General features: G+C 34.8%; 2 protein-coding genes across 2 annotated transcripts; one reads left to right on the top strand and one right to left on the bottom strand.

Moving 5' to 3' along the window:
• The first annotated feature begins 4,900 nt into the window (after positions 1 to 4,900).
• Positions 4,901 to 11,414, top strand: LOC121988651 (heparan-alpha-glucosaminide N-acetyltransferase-like). The gene is made up of 13 exons (XM_042542191.1): positions 4,901 to 5,163; positions 5,285 to 5,422; positions 5,623 to 5,704; positions 6,835 to 6,911; positions 7,621 to 7,727; positions 8,598 to 8,712; positions 8,949 to 9,065; positions 9,194 to 9,285; positions 9,493 to 9,559; positions 9,668 to 9,746; positions 9,821 to 9,912; positions 10,664 to 10,807; positions 11,156 to 11,414. The coding sequence occupies exons 1-13, from the start codon at positions 4,948 to 4,950 to the stop codon at positions 11,294 to 11,296; spliced, it is 1,467 nt and encodes a 488-aa protein (XP_042398125.1). The 5' UTR covers positions 4,901 to 4,947; the 3' UTR covers positions 11,297 to 11,414.
• A 910-nt stretch (positions 11,415 to 12,324) lies between these two features.
• Positions 12,325 to 19,586, bottom strand: LOC121988652 (DNA replication licensing factor MCM7-like). The gene is made up of 15 exons (XM_042542192.1): positions 19,464 to 19,586; positions 19,305 to 19,372; positions 19,172 to 19,231; positions 18,869 to 19,098; positions 18,345 to 18,540; positions 17,564 to 17,686; positions 16,398 to 16,487; positions 16,108 to 16,250; positions 15,631 to 15,808; positions 15,141 to 15,332; positions 14,853 to 15,025; positions 14,568 to 14,771; positions 13,391 to 13,556; positions 13,049 to 13,270; positions 12,325 to 12,667 (listed from the first exon to the last, which is right to left on the bottom strand). Exons 1-15 carry the CDS (start codon positions 19,501 to 19,503, stop codon positions 12,563 to 12,565), a joined length of 2,190 nt encoding a protein of 729 aa, XP_042398126.1. The 5' UTR covers positions 19,504 to 19,586; the 3' UTR covers positions 12,325 to 12,562.
• Between the last annotated feature and the right edge of the window lie 365 nt (positions 19,587 to 19,951).

The following is a 19,951-nucleotide window of genomic DNA, read 5'->3' on the forward strand; positions in this document are numbered from 1 at the left end:
TTGTCAAGGAACAAACTGGACCTAATTGGGTTGTCAAAAACATCATGGAAAGTCATAATCATTCATTCTCGTCTCTTTCAAAGGTACATTTGCTATGTTCACATCGTAATATTTCGGTAGCAAATAAAGCATTGACTCAATAATTTTCAGAGGTCAATGTGTCAACTTGTCAACAAATGCGATTATTAGAGATAAAGTATGGAAGTCTTAAGGGGGTGGGTTGCACAGAAAGAGATATTATAAACTTTGAGAAAAAAAACTAAGGGATGAATAAAACAATATCGATGTTGAAACACTAATCAAATTATTTGCATCTGAGAAAGAGAAGAATCCAATTTTTTTCTTTGAACATGAGATTGATTCAGATAATAGATTTAGTAGGTATTTTTGAATGGATCATGTATTAAGGACGACATCAATGTATTTGGTGATGTAGTTGTATTTGATATGACATATAATACCAATAAATATGGGTTGATTTTTGCACCATTGGTAGGAATTAACTATCATCATTAAACAATTATTTTTTGTTACGACTTTATAAGTGATGAGAAAACTGAATCTTTTGTTTGACTACTTAACAAGTTCATAGAAGCAATGTCTAAAAGTGCACTAAACATGATCATCACTAATCATGATGGCAAAAGACGAATAAGCTAGCTTTCAGCGTCCCCGCCAACCCGTCCCAGGGCCAACACGGAGGAGGTAAATCACGGGCGGCTACTAGCCTTTGGAATAGTGACTAGCACATAAAGGAGGATGATCATCACTAATCATGATCCTACTATGATGAAAGTCATTGCCCAAGTTTTTCCTCAAACAATACATCAATATTGTTTATGGCACATACTAAACAAATTTCTAGATAAATTATATCCTTTGACTTTTCGTGACTACTATCAAAGTATCAAGAATATCATTGGAAACTCTACAACACCTAATGAATTAATTTGAGAATTTATGGAAAGAGATTATCAAATGTGCTAACTTAGAAAAAAATAATTGATTGTCATTTATGTACGAATAACGCCACAAGTGGGTGCCAACATATTTTAGCCATGTATTTTATGCTGGAATGTCAAGTAGTCAGAGATCTGAAGGCTCACATGTATTTTTCAAAAGATATATCTCAAATAAGAATTTATTTATGGATTTTAACACTCGTTTAAATAGGGCATTGAAACACCAAAGACACAATGAGTTAGTTGCTGACCGTATTGATATGAATGAGTATTTTAGAATTAAGACAAAATGATCAATAGAAATTTAAATGATTAAGCAGTACAAAAAAGAAATGGATAGAATTTCAAAATGAAATAACTGAGAGCCATGATTATTATGTACAATAAAAATATATAGAAATTGAGTTAGTGGTTTACCATGTACACATAACACACATTGTGGACATAAAAAAGCAGCATTCATAACATCCAAGTGAACCACCACATAATAAAGCTTGTACCCCAAAGATTTCTCTGTTGTTCGGCGCATATAAGGAGCTAAATCCAGGTATTCAGGAAAACGAACAGCTTTATTGAGCTTACCAAATTTATCAGACTGTAACAGGATAGATAGATACATGTAGACAAACCAATTGCATTACTATATTCAAGAAAAAACAAATTATACACCATCATTGTTTCTCGCAAGAATTACCTGAAACCGTTTCAAGACAACCCTAAAGATATCAGGGGCATCAATTATTCCCAATTTCTTTTTTGCTTGCTCATACGATTTGCAACTGAGGGGGTAAACAAGTTTACAATCACAAGATAACTCATGACTATCAATAATCAGTAAAATGCTCATTCTTAGGATGGTAAAAACCACGTACCTCAGATGAATACAACACTACTGTTTTACTGGAAGACGTGTCGATAACGGTAATATATTATTAGTATTTCCATTTTCCTGAACTCAACATTTTAAAATCCATTAAATGACTATATAATTTTTACAATTTACTAAATCCTAAACTTTTTTTTTAATTACTCAGATTGCTCACTTTAATTTTTAAAGTATTTTGTTGGTCTTCGTTCACCCTCTATATAATCCTAGTAGGAATCTTTTAGTCCGTAAATTATGGATCAAGAGATGATCTACTGTATGAGGACCTTTGATTTAGATGAACTCCATCTTTAAATAGGTGGGATCCATTCAAATCAAGGTCTAAAAAAATGGACCATCTTCTGATCCATAAATTATAAACCAGAGGATCCGTGCTCATATAATCTAATCATGTTCTCCCATCACACTGGAACATGAGACTAGATCCTCTTGTCATAATCTCTGATTATTTCTAAATCCCTTTTACAATTTATACATCGATCACAATTAAAAGTTGGTTAAAATTTAGTTGTAATTTTTTTTCTGAATTCATCTATCCATTTAGATTATAATTTTGGGTTAAGTCAAGTGACCGCCGATGATAGATGGACTGTATGATACCGAGTAGGTGGCAACCCTCTCACTGTTGGTAATCTTCGACCGCTTGACTCAATCCAAAACTTTAACCTATATGGGAAGATGAACTTAGGAAAAATCACAATTAATTTTGGTCAGATTTCGACTGCGATCCAACATGCAAATTATAGAAGGAATCAGGGTTTACGGACCAGAGAATTTGATCTCATTCTCGGTCTCTTCTCAGTTCCTTCCTTAATTTATATGTAGAATTGTAGTCAGAATCGGATCAAAATTGATTATGATCTCTTCCAAATTTATTTTTTCATTTAAATTATAATTTTAAATTCAACCAGACTATCGACGTGAATTTTATAAGAAAAATATATAATTTAGATATTTGAAAAAAATAAATTAAAAATACAATTTATGTATATTTAAAAGTGGACGTGCAGAATATTTACGAGGATTCGAACTTAGTCTTTTTTATTTGATAGTCTTTTATCATTGTATCGCAGCATATATATATATATATATATATATCTTATTTTTTAAATTTATTTAAAGAATATTTTATCCAATTATTTATTCTAAAAATACTATTATTTTAGAACTATTTTAGTATCTTTATTTTTAAATATTTATAGTAATATTGGTCAAAATTATTATAAATGTAGCATAGCGTGTCGATTAAAATTATTCTAATAATATTAAAATTGATTTTGAATAAATTGAAATTATATATATATATATATATCTTATTTTTTAAATTTATTTAAAGAATATTTTATCCAATTATTTATTCTAAAAATACTATTATTTTAGAACTATTTTAGTATCTTTATTTTTAAATATTTATAGTAATATTGGTCAAAATTATTATAAATGTAGCATAGCGTGTCGATTAAAATTATTCTAATAATATTAAAATTGATTTTGAATAAATTGAAATAATTTTGACTATTTATAAAATATTTTGATATAGCAAATGATAATTTTAATTAAACTAAAGTATTTTTATTTTAGTTATAATAATTTTCATTATTAGAATAAAAGTATTTTTTAATTTAAAATACTATTTTAATATTTTTTTAAACATAAAACACACCCGTATCCGAATGTTATTGTTTTTTTTTTTTGGGGGGGGGGATAATTAAGGTATATAAACTTTTACAAACTCAATTAATCACGGAGGATGACGTATTATTTTATGTTTTGTCAATCAGGTAAATTCGAAAATACTTACAGTAATTTATCCAACAGCCTAACCTTGCCCTAATTGGGTTTTGAACTATAATACTTTATGAATTCATCAAAGTTTTATCGTTCACCGTGCTTAAGGACATATTGTTCTAGTTCCATGGAATAAGTGCTACATTATTTTTATACCCTGCTCAATCTTATGTGAGTGACCATGGACGGCATCTGACATTGCTAAAATTTATTTTCTGTAATATCTCTTTTATCAATATACAATAATTTTTCTCTCTTATCTACATATAATTTTTCTCTCATTGCTCTAAAATTCTCACTTCTCTCTCTTGTGATGACATACAATAATAGTTGTGGTGCTAATTTTTAAAAACTAACATTAAGATAATAACTACTATGTAGTAACTATTGCACATTGTAACATCTACTATACAGTAATTACTACACGTTGTAACAACTATTACATTACTATATAATAACTGCTACACGTTGTAGCAACTATTACACAATAACTATTACACGTAATAGTTGTTACTATATAGTAACTTTTACACATTATAGTAGCTATTGTGTAGTAGTTGCTACAATATAATAGTTAATAATTGCTATATGTTTGTAGCAACTATACCATCTTAATATTGATTTTTAAAAAATAATACAAAAATAATTATTATATGTAATAAAGAAAGAGAGAGAAAATTTTAAAGAAAAAGAGAAAAGTTGTTAGAGAAAATAAGAAAAATTTTTTTGGCCATATTAAATCTCCCAGGTTCAGGTAGTGGGGCGGCATCGACGGTCGCCTCCCTTTGTCGGCGATGAAACTCTTAATATTATGGGATTCTATCAATGGAGATGGAGGATACTGTCCCTTTTTTATCATGATCATCTCTCCATACTTGAAATTTTAGATCCGTCACTAATTAATTCAAGTTAAATGTTACCCACAATTACTCGTATAAGATGGCACAGGCTGTCATTCTTATTTAAGATGAGAGCATAATTGTGATACTAAATTATGGAAGCCTTTGGGAGATTGTTTATTATGGTCTCATAGATAAACAATTGCTATATCATTTATCTATTTCAGTTGCTTTTATTGTTTTTCTTTGGCGTGAAAAAAACACACTCTCATAATTTGAGACGAGACGTTCTTTAGATCTTCGAATTGATTTATTTTTAAACTTCCAGAAGTATTTTGAAAAATGGAATTCAGCTTAGAGGGGTAAAATGAAAAAAAAAATCATTTTTTTTTTCTTTTCTAACTTCTTTCCAAGTAAACGCAGCACGAGTCATTTCTTCTGTCCTTCGAAACCAACCACCAATAGCGTAGCTATGGAGTCCATCGTCGTCGCGGTCGAGCAAACCGACCGAACTCCTCTCCTCCAATGTCCCGCCACCACCAACTCCTCCTCCGCTCCCCTCGCTGACGGTGGCGATGAGATCAGCCCATCGCCTTCGCCTTCCCCCAACTGCGCCGCCGACCTTTCCGCCAATTCCAGTCAGCGGAGGCTCGCCTCTCTGGACGTATTCCGCGGATTCACCGTCGCGGTGTGATAAACTTACACTATCTTGGGTTTTCATCATCTTCCCGAAGTCCAATTTTTTTTGGGTTCGTCTCTGTCGTTGTTTGACGACGATGATGTGCGGTGTCTGTGGTTCTGTTCCCCAGCTGATGATTCTCGTGGACGATGCCGGCGGGGCGTTTCCTTCGATCAATCATGCGCCATGGTTCGGAGTCACTCTGGCAGATTTTGTCATGCCCTTCTTTCTCTTCGGCGTTGGCATTTCGGTCGCTTTGGTCTTTAAGGCGCGCAAGGGGGAATTTCCATTTTTTTTTCTGCCCTAAATCATCCTAAATTTTACTTCTTTAGAAGTCCTTGCGGTTCCTACCTACACAGTCGGGTGTTTAACCCTCGATTGCATTTGTTGGACTATTATAATTGTTTTGGTTCTCTCCAAAGAGTTATTTTTGCTGCAACGTCTAACCAGTTATAAGGATTTATGCAGAGAACTCCAAGCAAGGTGGTTGCCACGAAGAAGGTTCTGTTGAGGACGACTAATCTATTCCTCTTGGGTTTACTGCTGCAGGGTGCATCTAACTTCCTAATCTGACTATCAGTTTTCCATGCACATTCTTCATCCTATATTGCATCTGAACGTTACTGCACACGTAGTTACATTTCTGTAGCAGTCCTTTTAGTTTTGCCCAAGTTGTAGCATCTCTGTTTCCTCCTTCCTATTGATGTAGCTGTTGGACAATCTAGCCAGAGATAGAGGAGTAGTAGTCCAAACTGAAATTACAAATCAAATCACACTTATCTGTTGAGTTAACCTGAGCAGAGACGAAGAGCTGCTCGGGATGACTGAGTTTGCTGAAAGACTGGGCTGTCTTGTATGCTAGAGTGCAAACTCCCGAGTGCATAGTCCAAGTGTAGACTCCCGAGTACAAAGTCCAAGTGTAGACTCCCGACCTGAGACTCCCAAGTACAAAGTCCCGACTGGAGGCTCCTGACTGAAGGATCCCGACTGGAGGATCCCGACTTGAGAATTCGAGAATCCCGATTGGAGAGTCCCGACTGGTGGGATGGTTGAGTTTGCTGAAAAACTGGGCTATCTTGTATGCTAGAGTGCAAACTTCTGAGTACATAGTCCAAGTGTAGACTCCCGAGTACAAAGTCCAAGTGCAGACTCCCGACTTGAGACTCCCAAGTACTTAGCCCCGACTGGAGGCTCCTGATTTGAGAGTCCCTACTGGAGAAAAGAAGATTTGGGGGCACCGGTTGTTCGTGGCGAATTGAGAAAGTACCCGATTGTTATCATGGGCAAATCACTGAGCGGAAATGCTCGGCGAAGAGAGGATTTGGGGGAACGAAGGTGGAGAAAAATCTTTGCTATTAGCTCTGTCTCTCTTGCTCTTGGTCACAACCTCCTTATATATGAGCTTAGACCCTTGCAATATTCAATGGCCGAATTAAATATTTGCACCCCGTGCGCATCCACGCGTGAGAGAGATCTTCTCCCCATGCTTTTACTCACATTATCAATGCATATGCAACAATATAAACCAACCATAATGCCTTGAAACTTCCAATGTGAGACTAAACCCATATACAAAGAGGCTCCTTTCTCCTTTTCCATTCACATATATCCAACAGTAGCAACTAGTCATATATGCTTCTTTGTAATTTTTTGTTCTTATTCATATGCTTTTGATTTAAGGTGGATACTTCCATGGCCGTAATAATTTGACATATGGAGTCGATTTAGATCGAATACGCTGGTTTGGCATATTGCAGGTAAATACAGAGAAAGGCATTGTGGTTACCTTAAGTTTCAATTGTTTATGCTTGTGTCTAATAGTTTTTTTTTTTCAAACTTTTTTTTGTTATTTGAGTTACATAAGTTGTATGATTTAGTTAGATATTATTGGAATACTATAAATGTTTAAGATATTTTGTTTTATCTAGTTTTTTAACCTTTCTTTTTCAAACATATGTATATGTTGCTAACATGTGAAATTTTCTATCAAAAGTGATTATGCTAGTTTTTCCAATACAGTTACTCCCTTAAAAATTCAATTACCACAATTAAAAAATATCCACAAAGGTATTGTTCATTGCAGTTTTTTTTCCTGGAAATAATACAGTTCCCACCTTCATCCTGTAATCATTCTAGATCTAGAGGTTAAAATTGGTTAAGTTGAATTGTTAAGTTTGTTAGCATTTTTTTCTTAAGTTTATTGTTATATTTATCTGTGTGCTTTAACCTTGTTGAGAATATGCTGCGCCAATGTATTTGATTAAAGAAAATTGTTCCAAATGCTTTCCTTTGCACAAACTGGAAGTGAAATTTACATTTGTGAACACCCTTTTATGTTCTTATAGTAGGCATTTGAGATGATATGTTACTTCCTAAATTAGTTGTTAATTATTAGCATTTCGTGTCAAATTTTACATTTTTGCTGCAAGCAAACTTTCTGATTATGATTTTTTTTTTATTTCCTAGAGGATATCTATTGCATATCTCTTGGCAGCATTATGTGAGGTCTGGCTTGTTAACAACGTTTGTGTGGATTCCACAGTGTCATATGTGAAGAAATATTACATAGAATGGTCAGTTATTTGTAGTCCTTTTATAGTACTTAACATTTGTATTGCGAGACATTTTGGATGCTTAGTAACATAGTTGATGGCATCTGCTTCCTTTTCTTCAAACACTTACCTATGCATTCTTAAGCTTCATCAACTAATCTAATTAAACCAGAAATATCTATAATATGAAACTCCTGGCTTGGCATGACAGACAAAGGCCTTTCTTCCCTTTGTCCTGAAGTATTGAGAGCCTAACAAGGTTACAGGGGCAATGAGTTTATTGAAAACACTAGTTGTGCTTACTAGATTCTCCAGCTAACTTCAGGTTAAAGCAGATACCTAAAGGTGTGGCAGCTGTCCTAATTCCTACTGGTGTTCATCAATCACAATCAACTATAATACTATTTGTTAGCTGACTTTCATAAACTGCAGCATAACATTAATATGTGCTTTTGTGAATGGCACTTGAAACATCAACAATTGCAGATTCCAACTTTTAGGGGTAAACTACATGTATCGTATGGTACCATTTAGTTTCCCTGAATTCAGCTTAGATTTGGGAAAAAATTTAATTGTGTAAATATCAAAATTTAAATTCATGCTCAACTTTTCTCTTTTATGAAGCATGCCTACAGGAATATGGGTTCATTATGATGAATAATGTCGTGTCGAAGAGCCTCTTAATTTAAGCCTGTTCTCCTAGTATTCTAAAAGTGGAAACTATTCATTTGTTAAAAAAAACAAAAACAAATTGTGATATCTTTACTATATTTTCGTTCATAGCTACTTGTTGCTAACTATGAGTTATAATTTAGAGGAAATTATTCTACCAATTATTTTAAGGGTGCACTATACAGATGCTGATGTATTCATTTCTTTCTTTGTTTACAGGATCGTTGCGATACTACTGTCTGCCACTTATGTTAGTTTGCTTTTGGGTCTTTATGTCCCAAGCTGGGAGTTTGAAGCTCCAGGAAACAATTCCACTCTACCAATTCCCTTTTATGTAACCACAACAAAAACTGTTAATTTAGAATTTGCAGTTTGACTTCCTGATTACTAGAAAGTTTAAGCATCTATCATCTTGATATAAATTATATGATTAATATAGCGGTTTTCTTGGAATCGCCTATTCTTGTTGTCTGGTAGTCACATGTAGTGGCATGTGTTTCCATACTCTCTGATCAAGACTATTGAATAGATAATCTAATAACAGATGAAACCTACATTGTGTTGCTATAGGTTCAATGTGGAGTGAGGGGTAGTTTTGACCCTCCTTGCAATGTTGTTGGTTTGATTGATCGACAATTTCTTGGACAAAGTCACCTTTATCATAATCCAGTATATAAAAGGACAAAGGTAGTTCCCTGATGGTGACTTTAAATAGTAATCAGCATTTTCTCACCTCATTTTTTGTAGTTGACATTTGTCAAATGCAAATAATCATATTTTGCTTACCCAAAAACTTGTACCCCCTTGTTCTGCAGGAGTGCAGTGTTAATTCTCCTGATTACGGACCACTCCCAGAAAACTCACCCAATTGGTGCCTTGCTCCATTTGATCCTGAGGGTCTGTTAAGGTTTGTTAAGTTGTATACAGACTGAGAAACTAGAAACTAAATCCTTGACAAATCAAGAAACTGGCTTCTTCCATAGAGTATCTGTCATATTAATATAGCAGCAAGAACAAATTTATTCACTATACATCTTCCACGACACATCTTATGTACAAGCGAGTGACTTGATATCAATACTGAATGCTATTCTCTTTCCTTGGACATTCTCAGTTCACTGATGGCTGCTGTAACATGTTTTGCTGGATTGCATTTTGGTCATCTCATAGTTCATCTTAAGGTATGATCTAATTGCTTGTCTTAATGGAGATCTTTCTTTGGAATGATTACAGTGTGAGACACATATAAACTCTTTCTTTATATAATTACGTGGCTGAACATTTTTCAGAGCCATGCTCAAAGAATGCTGCTGTGGACCAGCACATCAATTTTACTAGTGATCTGTGGTTTTTTGGTGCAGTTAATAGGTAGTACGTCCTATTGTTGGGATAGATTCATAGATCATCTCATTGGCTCTATTTTGATATTTTTTTTTTTGTAGGCATGCCTTTTAGCAAGCCATTATACACATTGAGCTACATGTTCTTGACCACAGGAGTTTCGGGCTTCCTTTTTATTCTGATGTACTTCATTGTGAGTTCCTTTTGTATCTTGCTCTATTTATATATTATCTGCAAGACTATGTACTTGTTCCATGTATATATTATCTGCTATCTTCGTCAATGCAACTAGTACTCTTTTGAGTATAAAATATGCTATGTAACTAGGAGAGGATGTGGGTCTGATTGGGTTGGTACTCAACCAAAATTTGGCCTGACTTGCGTTTTTTGGATCAAAGAAACTTGATGTGAAACTGTATCCGGAAACAAATACAGTAGTTTTGACCGAACCCAGGATAGCTCAGTTGGGTCGGGTCTATAAATGGTTTTTAGGTTACATCAAAAGAACTTATTTCATGTAATAGGTTTTATTTTCATATTAAAAGCCAAAAACCCATAGGATTTTGAATTAATGACATACATATAGTTATATGGCATTAATTCAGGTTGAATTGATTGCATTTTCAATTAAATATTCGTATCCAATCTAAGATACAAATATATAAATATTCTTGGATTTGTTAACCAACCTGAAACCAACATAATCCAAATTTTGGGTTGAGACATGCATTGAATAGGTTTTTTCCACCCCCTATGTTTGTGGTTTATTGTTGGATGCTTCAATTTTATTTGAATTAGTTGATCTGTCAACTCATCTGGAATAACCAAATGTTGATGGCTCTATGATATATGTCAATTTGCTTCTTTATAATTTTTTTCATTGTTTACATTTTAGAGACATCCATCCGAACACATATGTTGACATTTCAGTTTGTATATGACAGGTTGATGTTCAGAAGTTCAAAAGACCTTTTATTTTGTTTCAGTGGATGGGAATGAATGCACTTATAGTTTATATTTTAGCCGCCTCTGAACTGTTTCCAGCGTTCGTTCAAGGGTTCTATTGGCATTCACCTGAAAACAACCTGGTATTTTTTTTCTGTTTCTTTTAACTATTTTAGCTAATGTTGTATATCATAAAATGCTTTGCAAGAACTTTCTTTGTTCATCTCTGCTTCTATTATTTCTCCTGGGAAAAATCTGTTCATTTACTCGTATCCAAGATTCTAGTTTTGATTATTCTTTTGGAAAATTCTGACTTCTATTGATGCAAACTCCTTTTTGCTTCGAAGAGTACTGTGTGAATGTTCATCTTTCCAAGACCCAACTTTGATTATCCAAAATAGTAGATAGGAAGGAAGGAAACTCTTTCTTTGTGAGAAATTTGCTACTATCCTTTGTGTTTGATATCTTATGGCAAATGACATCCTTCACAGGTAAATCTGACAGAGTCGATGTTCCAAACCATCTTCCAGTCCAAGAGATGGGGGACTTTGGCGTTTGTTTTACTGGAGATTTTATTTTGGTGTCTTGCTGCTGGCTTTCTCCATATGAGAGGCATTTACATCAAATTGTAGTCCTAAACTTAAGCCTTCTTTTCTAAGTTCCAGACCATCTGTAAACACGTACCAAAGGTCGAATCTATTGTATCCATAAAGAAATACATTTGTTATTGATTCAATAGCTTTGTCCTCACATGGATCACAAGCTTTTGTGACGTGAGTAGAATATAGATTATTCTGGGACGTGATGTTTCAGAGAAATTAACGAGAAAACAAGAGAGAAATAACGAAATAAGAAGTAGCTCAAGTTAGATTTTATAAAAAAAAATTTGAAAAAATAAGAGCGGGAATAGAAAGCTAAAAGAGATGTAGTCGAAATGTTACTTTTAACAAACAAAATTTGATTGTTAAGATTTATGATAAAATTAAATATAATTAATAAAAATAAAAATTAACAAATAACTATTTAAAAAATCTAATTTGAATCTCCTTCTCCTATATCATTTTGTTTGCTAACCTAACCTCAATTAGTATGGTATCATCTGCAGTATTATTTCAGCGGTTTTAGGGTTTTCGTCGTACTTAAGTTTTGGAGTTACCAACAAGAAAGGTGTGAATAATTTGGAGGCTATTTGTTTTTTTTTATAATGCAAGTGTTGGGCTTTTCTAGGTTTTGCCCGATTAATGTTGGAGGTAAACTTCTTTTAGTCCTCCTATCGAATTAAATTGAAAGCATAATTTATGTATACTTAGCGGTTGACCTTCAGAATAGTTTTCATTGGGATTTTGAATTTTGATCATCTTATTTGTCCTTCATTGCCTTTCAAGCCAATGCTGAAGCACACCCAATTTCTATATGCTCGCAGGAGCAAGATTCTGGCAGTGGCCTAAACCATCTCGTAGAGTCGTATTATTTACCAGAAAAGGGAAAAAAACATCAGCACCAAAGACTAACCATGGTGTATAGAATTGCACCGGCCTGGCCTAACACCATCTATCCTTCATAAGAAGCTTTTAGAAAATTGAAAATCTTAATAAATTAATTATTTTAATAATTTTTAAATTTTATGATTATTTTTTTACTAGACCCTAAAATGTGCACATTTTAACAAATGAATTTGACTAGTGAATTTCAATTTCAACCTAGTTAGCGTACTACACCATTCACAGACAGGTTAAACATTCTACCTCAACTAGTCTTACAGACCCTATCCAAATACATTCTACCTTGAGTAGCTGATCAGAACAATTTTTTCAGAAACACAACGAAGAATCAAGTACACTTTAAAGGCTTCAAAGTCACCCAAACTTGGATTGCTCATCTCTGCGTGTAGCCATTGGTTAGGCATCGATGAAGTGGATGTCGAAGGTATTAGGATGGATCTGCCACACATTGAGCGCCGCATATTCCTCCAGGCATTGCTTCAGCTGAACTTCACTATATCCCTGGTTGTATAATTGTCACAAGAGCAAAGAGCTTAAACTCATGATCACTGTGCTTGTGTTTTAGGAAAGAAAACAATTTCATTAGACTATTACTGGAATATACCTATGCATTTTTAATGGAATAATTATTCATATCAAAACACTAATTATCATTTTCCATAACAAATCCATTCCATAAACAATTGGAGGATTTATCATTGTGGAGATTTCTCGTCTATTTTAGCTATATGACATTCTTGCAAACTGAAGCTATGAATGAAAACATGATCTACTTAATATATTCCAAGAACTAAACTAACATATTCCCTTTTCAAATCTAGCCCATGAACTGATATAAAACGTAGATATTACTACACGTATTTGAAGAATATCATAACTAACCTTTCTGGAAATCCAGTTTAGAGCTCGGGTATAGCTGACGTCCATGGTGCTGGTCCTTGAAGCTTCATCTCGCAGAATTGAATAAATATCAGAGATGGCATCTAAACCAGATTTCTGACGATCCTCCGAATACAATGAGAACTTTGACATTTGCATCAAACGTAGTGCTTCGTCGACATCACTTTGAGCCACTGTGTTGGAAAACCGAAGCCTAGCTAAAGCCTGCAAAACTCGAACACGGACTCAACTATTATCGAAAATTTTCAAAATGTTAAAAGAAAATGGAAGTGTAAAAAAAAAAAAGTTGGGGACATTTGAGATCTTTTTATTAGGTTATCTTACAATGGATATTCGGATGATGCTAAGCAGTGTCCTGATGGTTGTGTAAGAATGTGGAGCATTTGATCTGGCTTCTTCTTGACGGATGCTGGAATATGCAGTGGCGATGTAATCCTCCAGTTCCTTTGGCACGGAAGGAATGATTTTCCTTGCAGCAGAGATGTATGATCTGCAAACAAAGAAAGAAACGATTTATGATCTAGTTTAGGAACTTTTTAGAAGTGTGATTAAGAATTTGATGTTCCATTGCTGAGCATGAATATATTGATGGTGCACTTGCTATTCTTTATGAATTCCCATGAAATACTTTTATATTTGGTCATAAAAAATATTTGTTTTTGTGAATTATGATGCCTTATTCCCAAAGAATAACTGTTTTTTTACCCTATTCTAGGAATAACTATTATTTTATTCAACCATCTACAGAAGATGTATCATGAACAAGAATAGCAGATGGATAAGTCAAGTGGACCTATCAAGCTAGTCAAGTCACACGAGTGCCAGAGACAAGTCCATCTAAGCCAAGTAGGATGGTCAAGCCGACATGTCGAATAGGCCCTGGCGTCAATTGAGTTAGGCAAACCAAATGGGTTGAGTATGATGATGAGTTGATTGAGCCAATCAGACTGGTCAGGCTACCAAGTGGGGCAGATCGATCAAATTGACCGAGTTGAACAGATCGACTGGACAAGTCAAAGCAAGTGCATAAGGTAGATAGGTAAACGGTTAGGTCAGGAAATATTCAAATCAAATTGGTGGACCAATCAGTCGACTAGGAGAAACACGACAAGCAAGTCGAATGGATTGCTAAGGCTAGGGGAGGTCAATAGATTTAAGTAGGTCCATAATATAGAGGGTAAATCAATGAGCCAATTGATTTGGTCAGATTTTGAACACACCGAACCAAGCAGATTGTACAAGTATCACAAGTAGAACAGGATATTTTATTATTGTGAAAGTTATTCTATTCCTTATAGCATTCCTAGGAACCAAACAAAAATCTAAGTATCAAACAAGAATTTGATAATCTAGCAATTAAGTCATAGCTTTCCTTCTAATTGCAAGTGCAAGATATCATGGACAATCTACAATTAAACCATAAATAACAAGAGACTAATATTGTAGGCTTCCATCTTTGATGCTTCATTAAAGGACAATGATAGAGATTTTGAAATATTACCTTAACATAGATGGTTCAAGTGGTGTGAATCCAAGTGAAGGTGACTCAAAATGCTGATGCACGTGAACGACATGTCTAGCCATCTCAAGATCGCTATCCATGTCAGCACGATCCAGTATCAACCACAAGAGATCAAAACGAGACAAAAGGGCAGGTGGAAGATTAATATTTTCTGCTGGTGTCCTCCTTAGATCATATCGTCCCCTGAAAACATAGATTTCAAGTAACAAGTGGTCAAAACTCAAAACCTTTTGTTGGAACCAAAATCAAACTTTCAATCTTTACCAAGCTGGATTTGCAGCAGCAAGAACAGCTGTTCTTGCATTAAGGGATGTTGTGATGCCAGCCTTTGCAATGCTTACAGTTTGTTGCTCCATCACTTCGTGGATCGCTGTTCGATCTGATTCTTCCATCTTATCAAACTCATCAATTGCGCATATGCCCATATCAGCCAATACCTGACAACCAATGATTTCACTACCTTGAAGTGAAGAATGAAGTTGACAATAACAAAAAAGATACATAAAACGTTCCTATAAAATAGGATTAACTACAATAACTTCAAATGCCTACCAGTGCTCCTCCTTCGAGTACCATTTCATTTGTAACAGGATCTTTTTGAACAGCTGCAGTTAGACCAACACCACTACTTCCTCGGCCTGTAGTATACACTCCCCTAGGTGCCACATTGATAATGTGTTTGAGCAACTGACTTTTTGCTACTCCAGGATCTCCCATCAAACAGACATGGAGGTCTCCTCTTATCTGCACATAGAAGGTATTATAAATCTAAGGTTTCGTGTGAATGAATCAGACATCATGAGGACCTCAAATTTGAATAGAAGATATCACATTATCTTTTATACAATTGCAAAAGGAGGATACATAAGCAGTTTATTTCAATTCTTAAGCCATAATATTTAGGAAAAATAGTACTGCTAAAATAGTATCAAAACAAGACGCAAGTTCCAAAGACTGAAAATGATTGAAATCCAATCACTAGGTTTATCTGATTATCTGTCAAGACAACTACAATAACTAGTTTCCAACTTTCCACACATACCTTCATACCATCACCGAGTTTACGGTGTGGAGCACCGACAAGCAGTAGTAGAAGAGCCTTTTTGACATCTTCATGACCAAAAATCTCTGGTGCCAATGACCTCGACAATTTGTTGTAAACATCACCATCCTCAGTTAGTCTTCTGATCTCTTCCTGTTCATTATCTTTAAGCTCGTATCTGTTTTAAAGATCAAATAATTAAACAAAATTAGGAAAAAAAATTTTAAGAATGGCTGAATTTTTTTTTTCAAACTTTCACGCTTTAATAATGAAGGTTAGTATTTAACACAACATCTCCAATTGCAACAACACATGAAATTTTATAAATGAATTGCATATCTAGGTTCACATGTTTCAGCTAACTTAGTTCAGGGACGATTGAATGTATCTTGTTCTCCAGAACTAGACAGCCCAGCAAGAGTAAAATCTCAGAAATTGAAAGTTAGATGAAATAATGTTCAAGGTACAATAACTTACTCTTCATATTTCTTCTTGAAGTGGGAAATGGACATAGCCTCCAAGTATGTATCTGCAACCAAACCTGCACGAAGGGCTCTGAAACCCGTGTAAGGAATTGGAAGGAAAATTCCTGACAACTCAACCACATCACCAGGGGAAACCTATCATGGAAAATGGAGGCACCATTAAGATGTGAGAAGAGATAACATTGTATGGACAAATTTCAAAACCTTTCAATGAAGAAAAATAAAAAGTAGGATATAAAAATCTTAGTCGTCACATGGTATTAAAAGACAAAATATGCTAACCTTTCTGGTAAGTTCACCTCTGAGATGAACAGTTAAAGAACGAGGAATATGGCCTTTTGGGACATGTTCTGATAATTCTTGGATTCTTGCCTACATGTAAAACACAATAATTAGTTCATCAATGAAGAACATGCAACAAAAAAATGAACTAAGAATATAAAGACAAGGCATTAAGACTAGACAATCTGTGATCATACCATTAAACATAAAAAGCAATTCAATGAAATCATAGTTAAACTTCTATTATTTTGGGCAATTGAGGCCATATGAAGCATATTGGCAACTGTCTATATCAGGTTATGTTGATTGAGATAGAGATCTTTCCATCCAAAAATGAAAGCAACACACCCTCTTAACAGTCATTTTGGAGCACCACACTTGTCGATGTGGGAGAAATGAGTGTGGATCATCCTAGCTTCAATATGGACCATCACGACAGGCCTAACACTAGTACCATGTTGATTGGGGTGGATCCCATTCCATTCCAAGATTAACAGATTGAAAAGACAATGCAAATTTTCACATTTCAACAAGTTCATATGACAATATTCCTCCACTCCAAAGCAAAGCCACAAATGACAAAAGGAAAGAAATACTCGAAGGAATCCTTGTTAGAAACAAGCATAGATCAAAATATTAATACAAACCATTAAAATTGAATACTTATAGAACAATGATAAAGGTGAACTATTTGTGCCAAAGATGAGTGCAGAAGAAGATGACCAGTCATGAAGAGAAAGATCCATAAGAAAAATCAGAAAGTAACCAAGCATAGGTTTCCTCCAAAACGAATAGTATACAAAAGTTTGTAGCCTAATGTTAATAATATTTCATAAACATTCCTGCTTTTTAGCCACCTCGGCCCAGATAATTTCTCATTTCTGTTCCAATAGTTCAGTAAATGAAAGGTCAAGAACTTTAATTTAACTAAATTTCCTTCATCAGAAATGGTGATTCTTCACCTTAACTAAGACAGAGAAAAAAGATCCTGATCTGTTAAATCATTGATATAAGAGCAACGATGGTGCAAGTTCAGCATAATTAGTTTGTACGTTCTAATTAATCTATTCAGACAACTCCACCTATTGGAATAAGGCAAGGCTTAGTTGTTGTTGTTGTTTTAATTAATTTGGTGTTTCCTTACTATAATAAGACAAGAAACTTACCTCTTGGAATCTTAAAAACTTTGAAGCTCTTAGCTGAAGTATGAGATTCCCTTTAGCCTTGTTTATTTGGCAGCGGGTTGATGGGCATTCAAATAAAGGCATGAAAATGCGGGCAGTCACTTCCTGACAGTGAAAACACAGAAAAATAATGAAGAATAAATGGAATTACAAATGATTACTAAAGGCAGTAACTATACAGGATATATAAAGCTGTCTCCAATTCAAACTAATATTTCAGCATCGAAATAGAAATCCACACAGAAATCATTGTTCAACAAATTAAAAAAAAATGAATTCACCAAAGCAGATGACTTCTATACAACATCCTCTAGCATCATCCTTCTAAAAAGGATGCACAAACTTTGTTGTGAAGGATGGAAAATTTGGGTACAAAGTTAGTTTACAACAATAATAATTTGTGAATAAAAAGGGAAAAATAGCATGGATGGAATATCATCAGTAAACTTTAAGAGAAAGAGAATTAGAAAGATAAAAAGTGCATCAGTGATATATAAACCATGTTCAATGTAAAAAGTAGGATACTTGGAAAATTCCTAGAATTGTCTACCTCTAAAGCAATAGCATTCCCTCCAGTGAAAACATATCACCTATGCTCATTTTGACAATCCTTCCCAGAAGAAACGTGCACAACACTGCTGTATTGAATGAGAACTAATACCTATCATCTTTCCTAGATAACAATCACTCTATGTGCGAGACAAAGTAAAATCAGAAGCTACATGAGAAACTGAAAGTTCGTCAAATGTGCAGAATATTATACCTGATAAATCTCGAAACCACAATCCTCACAAGTATAAACAGCAACTTGCATCAGAGGTTTAACATCTGAACATCGTGTTATAATGCCAGAAATCATTACGAGTTCTCCAATATGTTCTGCCTTGACTTCTCTTATGGTTGATGGGATGTCCTTGGATGCATTCTTCATGTCCTTGGAAATTCTTATATATACTTCACTGAAATTCAAAATGATATTTTTGTGGAGAATATGGAGTTAATTTAATTAATCAAAAAAAAAACAAGAAGCATTTAATGCGCGGGAATAAGGTTGGTAAGTGTACCATTAACAAAATTCCTTGATCAAGGGTCTAAAATTATCTACTTTTTTAGAACAAAGAGTTCTGAGCAAAGTTTGTTATCATAGTAAATTTGCTAATTCAACTCCTTCGAACTAAAGAATTTCTCCTTCTCCCATATAAGAAATGTAGACAACAGATCTCCACTGACAAGAATTTACAAAAAAAAAATTAAAGGGAAAAGGTCCCATAACAAGCAGTGACTTACAAGAAACGCTTGATCTCAGCAGGCATTTTCTTAAGCGGATCTAGGTTATCTTGGCTATCTGCTCCTTCATCGACCCTTTGCGTCATCAGGACATCACAATCCTCATCGACTGAGAACACCTCAGTTGGTTGAGGCATGATCTCGTCAATGGCCTCCGCGAACAAGTTAATGTAGCGCCGGGTATTATGCTTTACCCTATTCCAGAAATCCTCATCCGAATCCTTACAGAACTGTCCAACACCGCAACCAATCAAAACCTGGAATTTGATCTTACAGATATGAAAAGAAAAAGAAAAAAAATACAGTATAAATGTCCTCGAGGTCGATATAGATCGCACGCATCTTACGGTTGGCCGCATCTTGCTGCAAGCAACAATAACAAAATTCAGGGATTGGCAATCGACACGGAGGAGTAAACGAAAGAGACGGGTGTTACCAGTATATCGAGGTACTTGGGATCACCTAGGGAGTCGGAGTAGTTCCTGAGGAAATCCTTGGCGAGGGCTAAACGGGAATCAAGGGGTAAAGGGAAGGGAAGTGAGATCGAACTGCGAAAAGGCCCAATAGAGGTTGGCACAAGGGGCAGAGGGAATACCTTTCTCGGCGTCGTAATCGATGCTCTTGGAGGCAGCCATGGATTCGCGAGAGAGGAGGACGAGGAGTCCGGAGGAGGTAAGAGAGAAACGGACAGAGGAAGTATAGGGTTCGTCCTTTGGCGGGAACCGGGAGTAGAAGACGTGGTTTCGGCGGGAAAGAAAGATGAGCGATCGGCTGTTGGCAATAACACAGCAAACGCGGATTGACGACGTAGGACCGCTCGGTAAAAATGAATTTAATAAGCAGATTTTAGGACATGTTTGATTCAATTTTAATATTTTTATGATATATTTAAATTTTTTATTAATTATGTTTTCAATTAACTAGTTGCATCTAAAAATTCGGTTAAACCCTGACCGAACTAATCTAACTAAAAAGTTCCATTTGATTATTTAAAAATTTAATTTTTTATTTAAAAAAAATCAGTTTTTAAACTCTTAATTCGATTGAAACAAATAAACTTATATTACCGGCTGAACTATAGTT

The sequence above is a fragment of the Zingiber officinale genome, chromosome 6B (genome assembly GCF_018446385.1).
Source record: "Zingiber officinale cultivar Zhangliang chromosome 6B, Zo_v1.1, whole genome shotgun sequence".
In the NCBI taxonomy this organism is placed as follows: Eukaryota; Viridiplantae; Streptophyta; class Magnoliopsida; order Zingiberales; family Zingiberaceae; genus Zingiber; species Zingiber officinale.

Excerpts from the sequence above, each read along its gene's own strand:
- LOC121988651 (XM_042542191.1), top strand. The coding sequence starts at position 4,948 with ATGGAGTCCATCGTCGTCGCGGTCGAGCAAACCGACCGAACTCCTCTC. Across the intron at positions 7,728-8,597 it reads AAGAAATATTACATAGAATG|GATCGTTGCGATACTACTGT; the intron begins GTCAGTTATTTG and ends CTTTGTTTACAG. Across the intron at positions 8,713-8,948 it reads CTCTACCAATTCCCTTTTAT|GTTCAATGTGGAGTGAGGGG; the intron begins GTAACCACAACA and ends GTGTTGCTATAG.
- LOC121988652 (XM_042542192.1), bottom strand. The coding sequence starts at position 19,503 with ATGGCTGCCTCCAAGAGCATCGATTACGACGCCGAGAAAG. Across the intron at positions 19,232-19,304 it reads CCAAGTACCTCGATATACTG|CAAGATGCGGCCAACCGTAA; the intron begins GTAACACCCGTC and ends TGTTGCTTGCAG. Across the intron at positions 16,251-16,397 it reads GAGGTGAACTTACCAGAAAG|GTTTCCCCTGGTGATGTGGT; the intron begins GTTAGCATATTT and ends TTTCCATGATAG.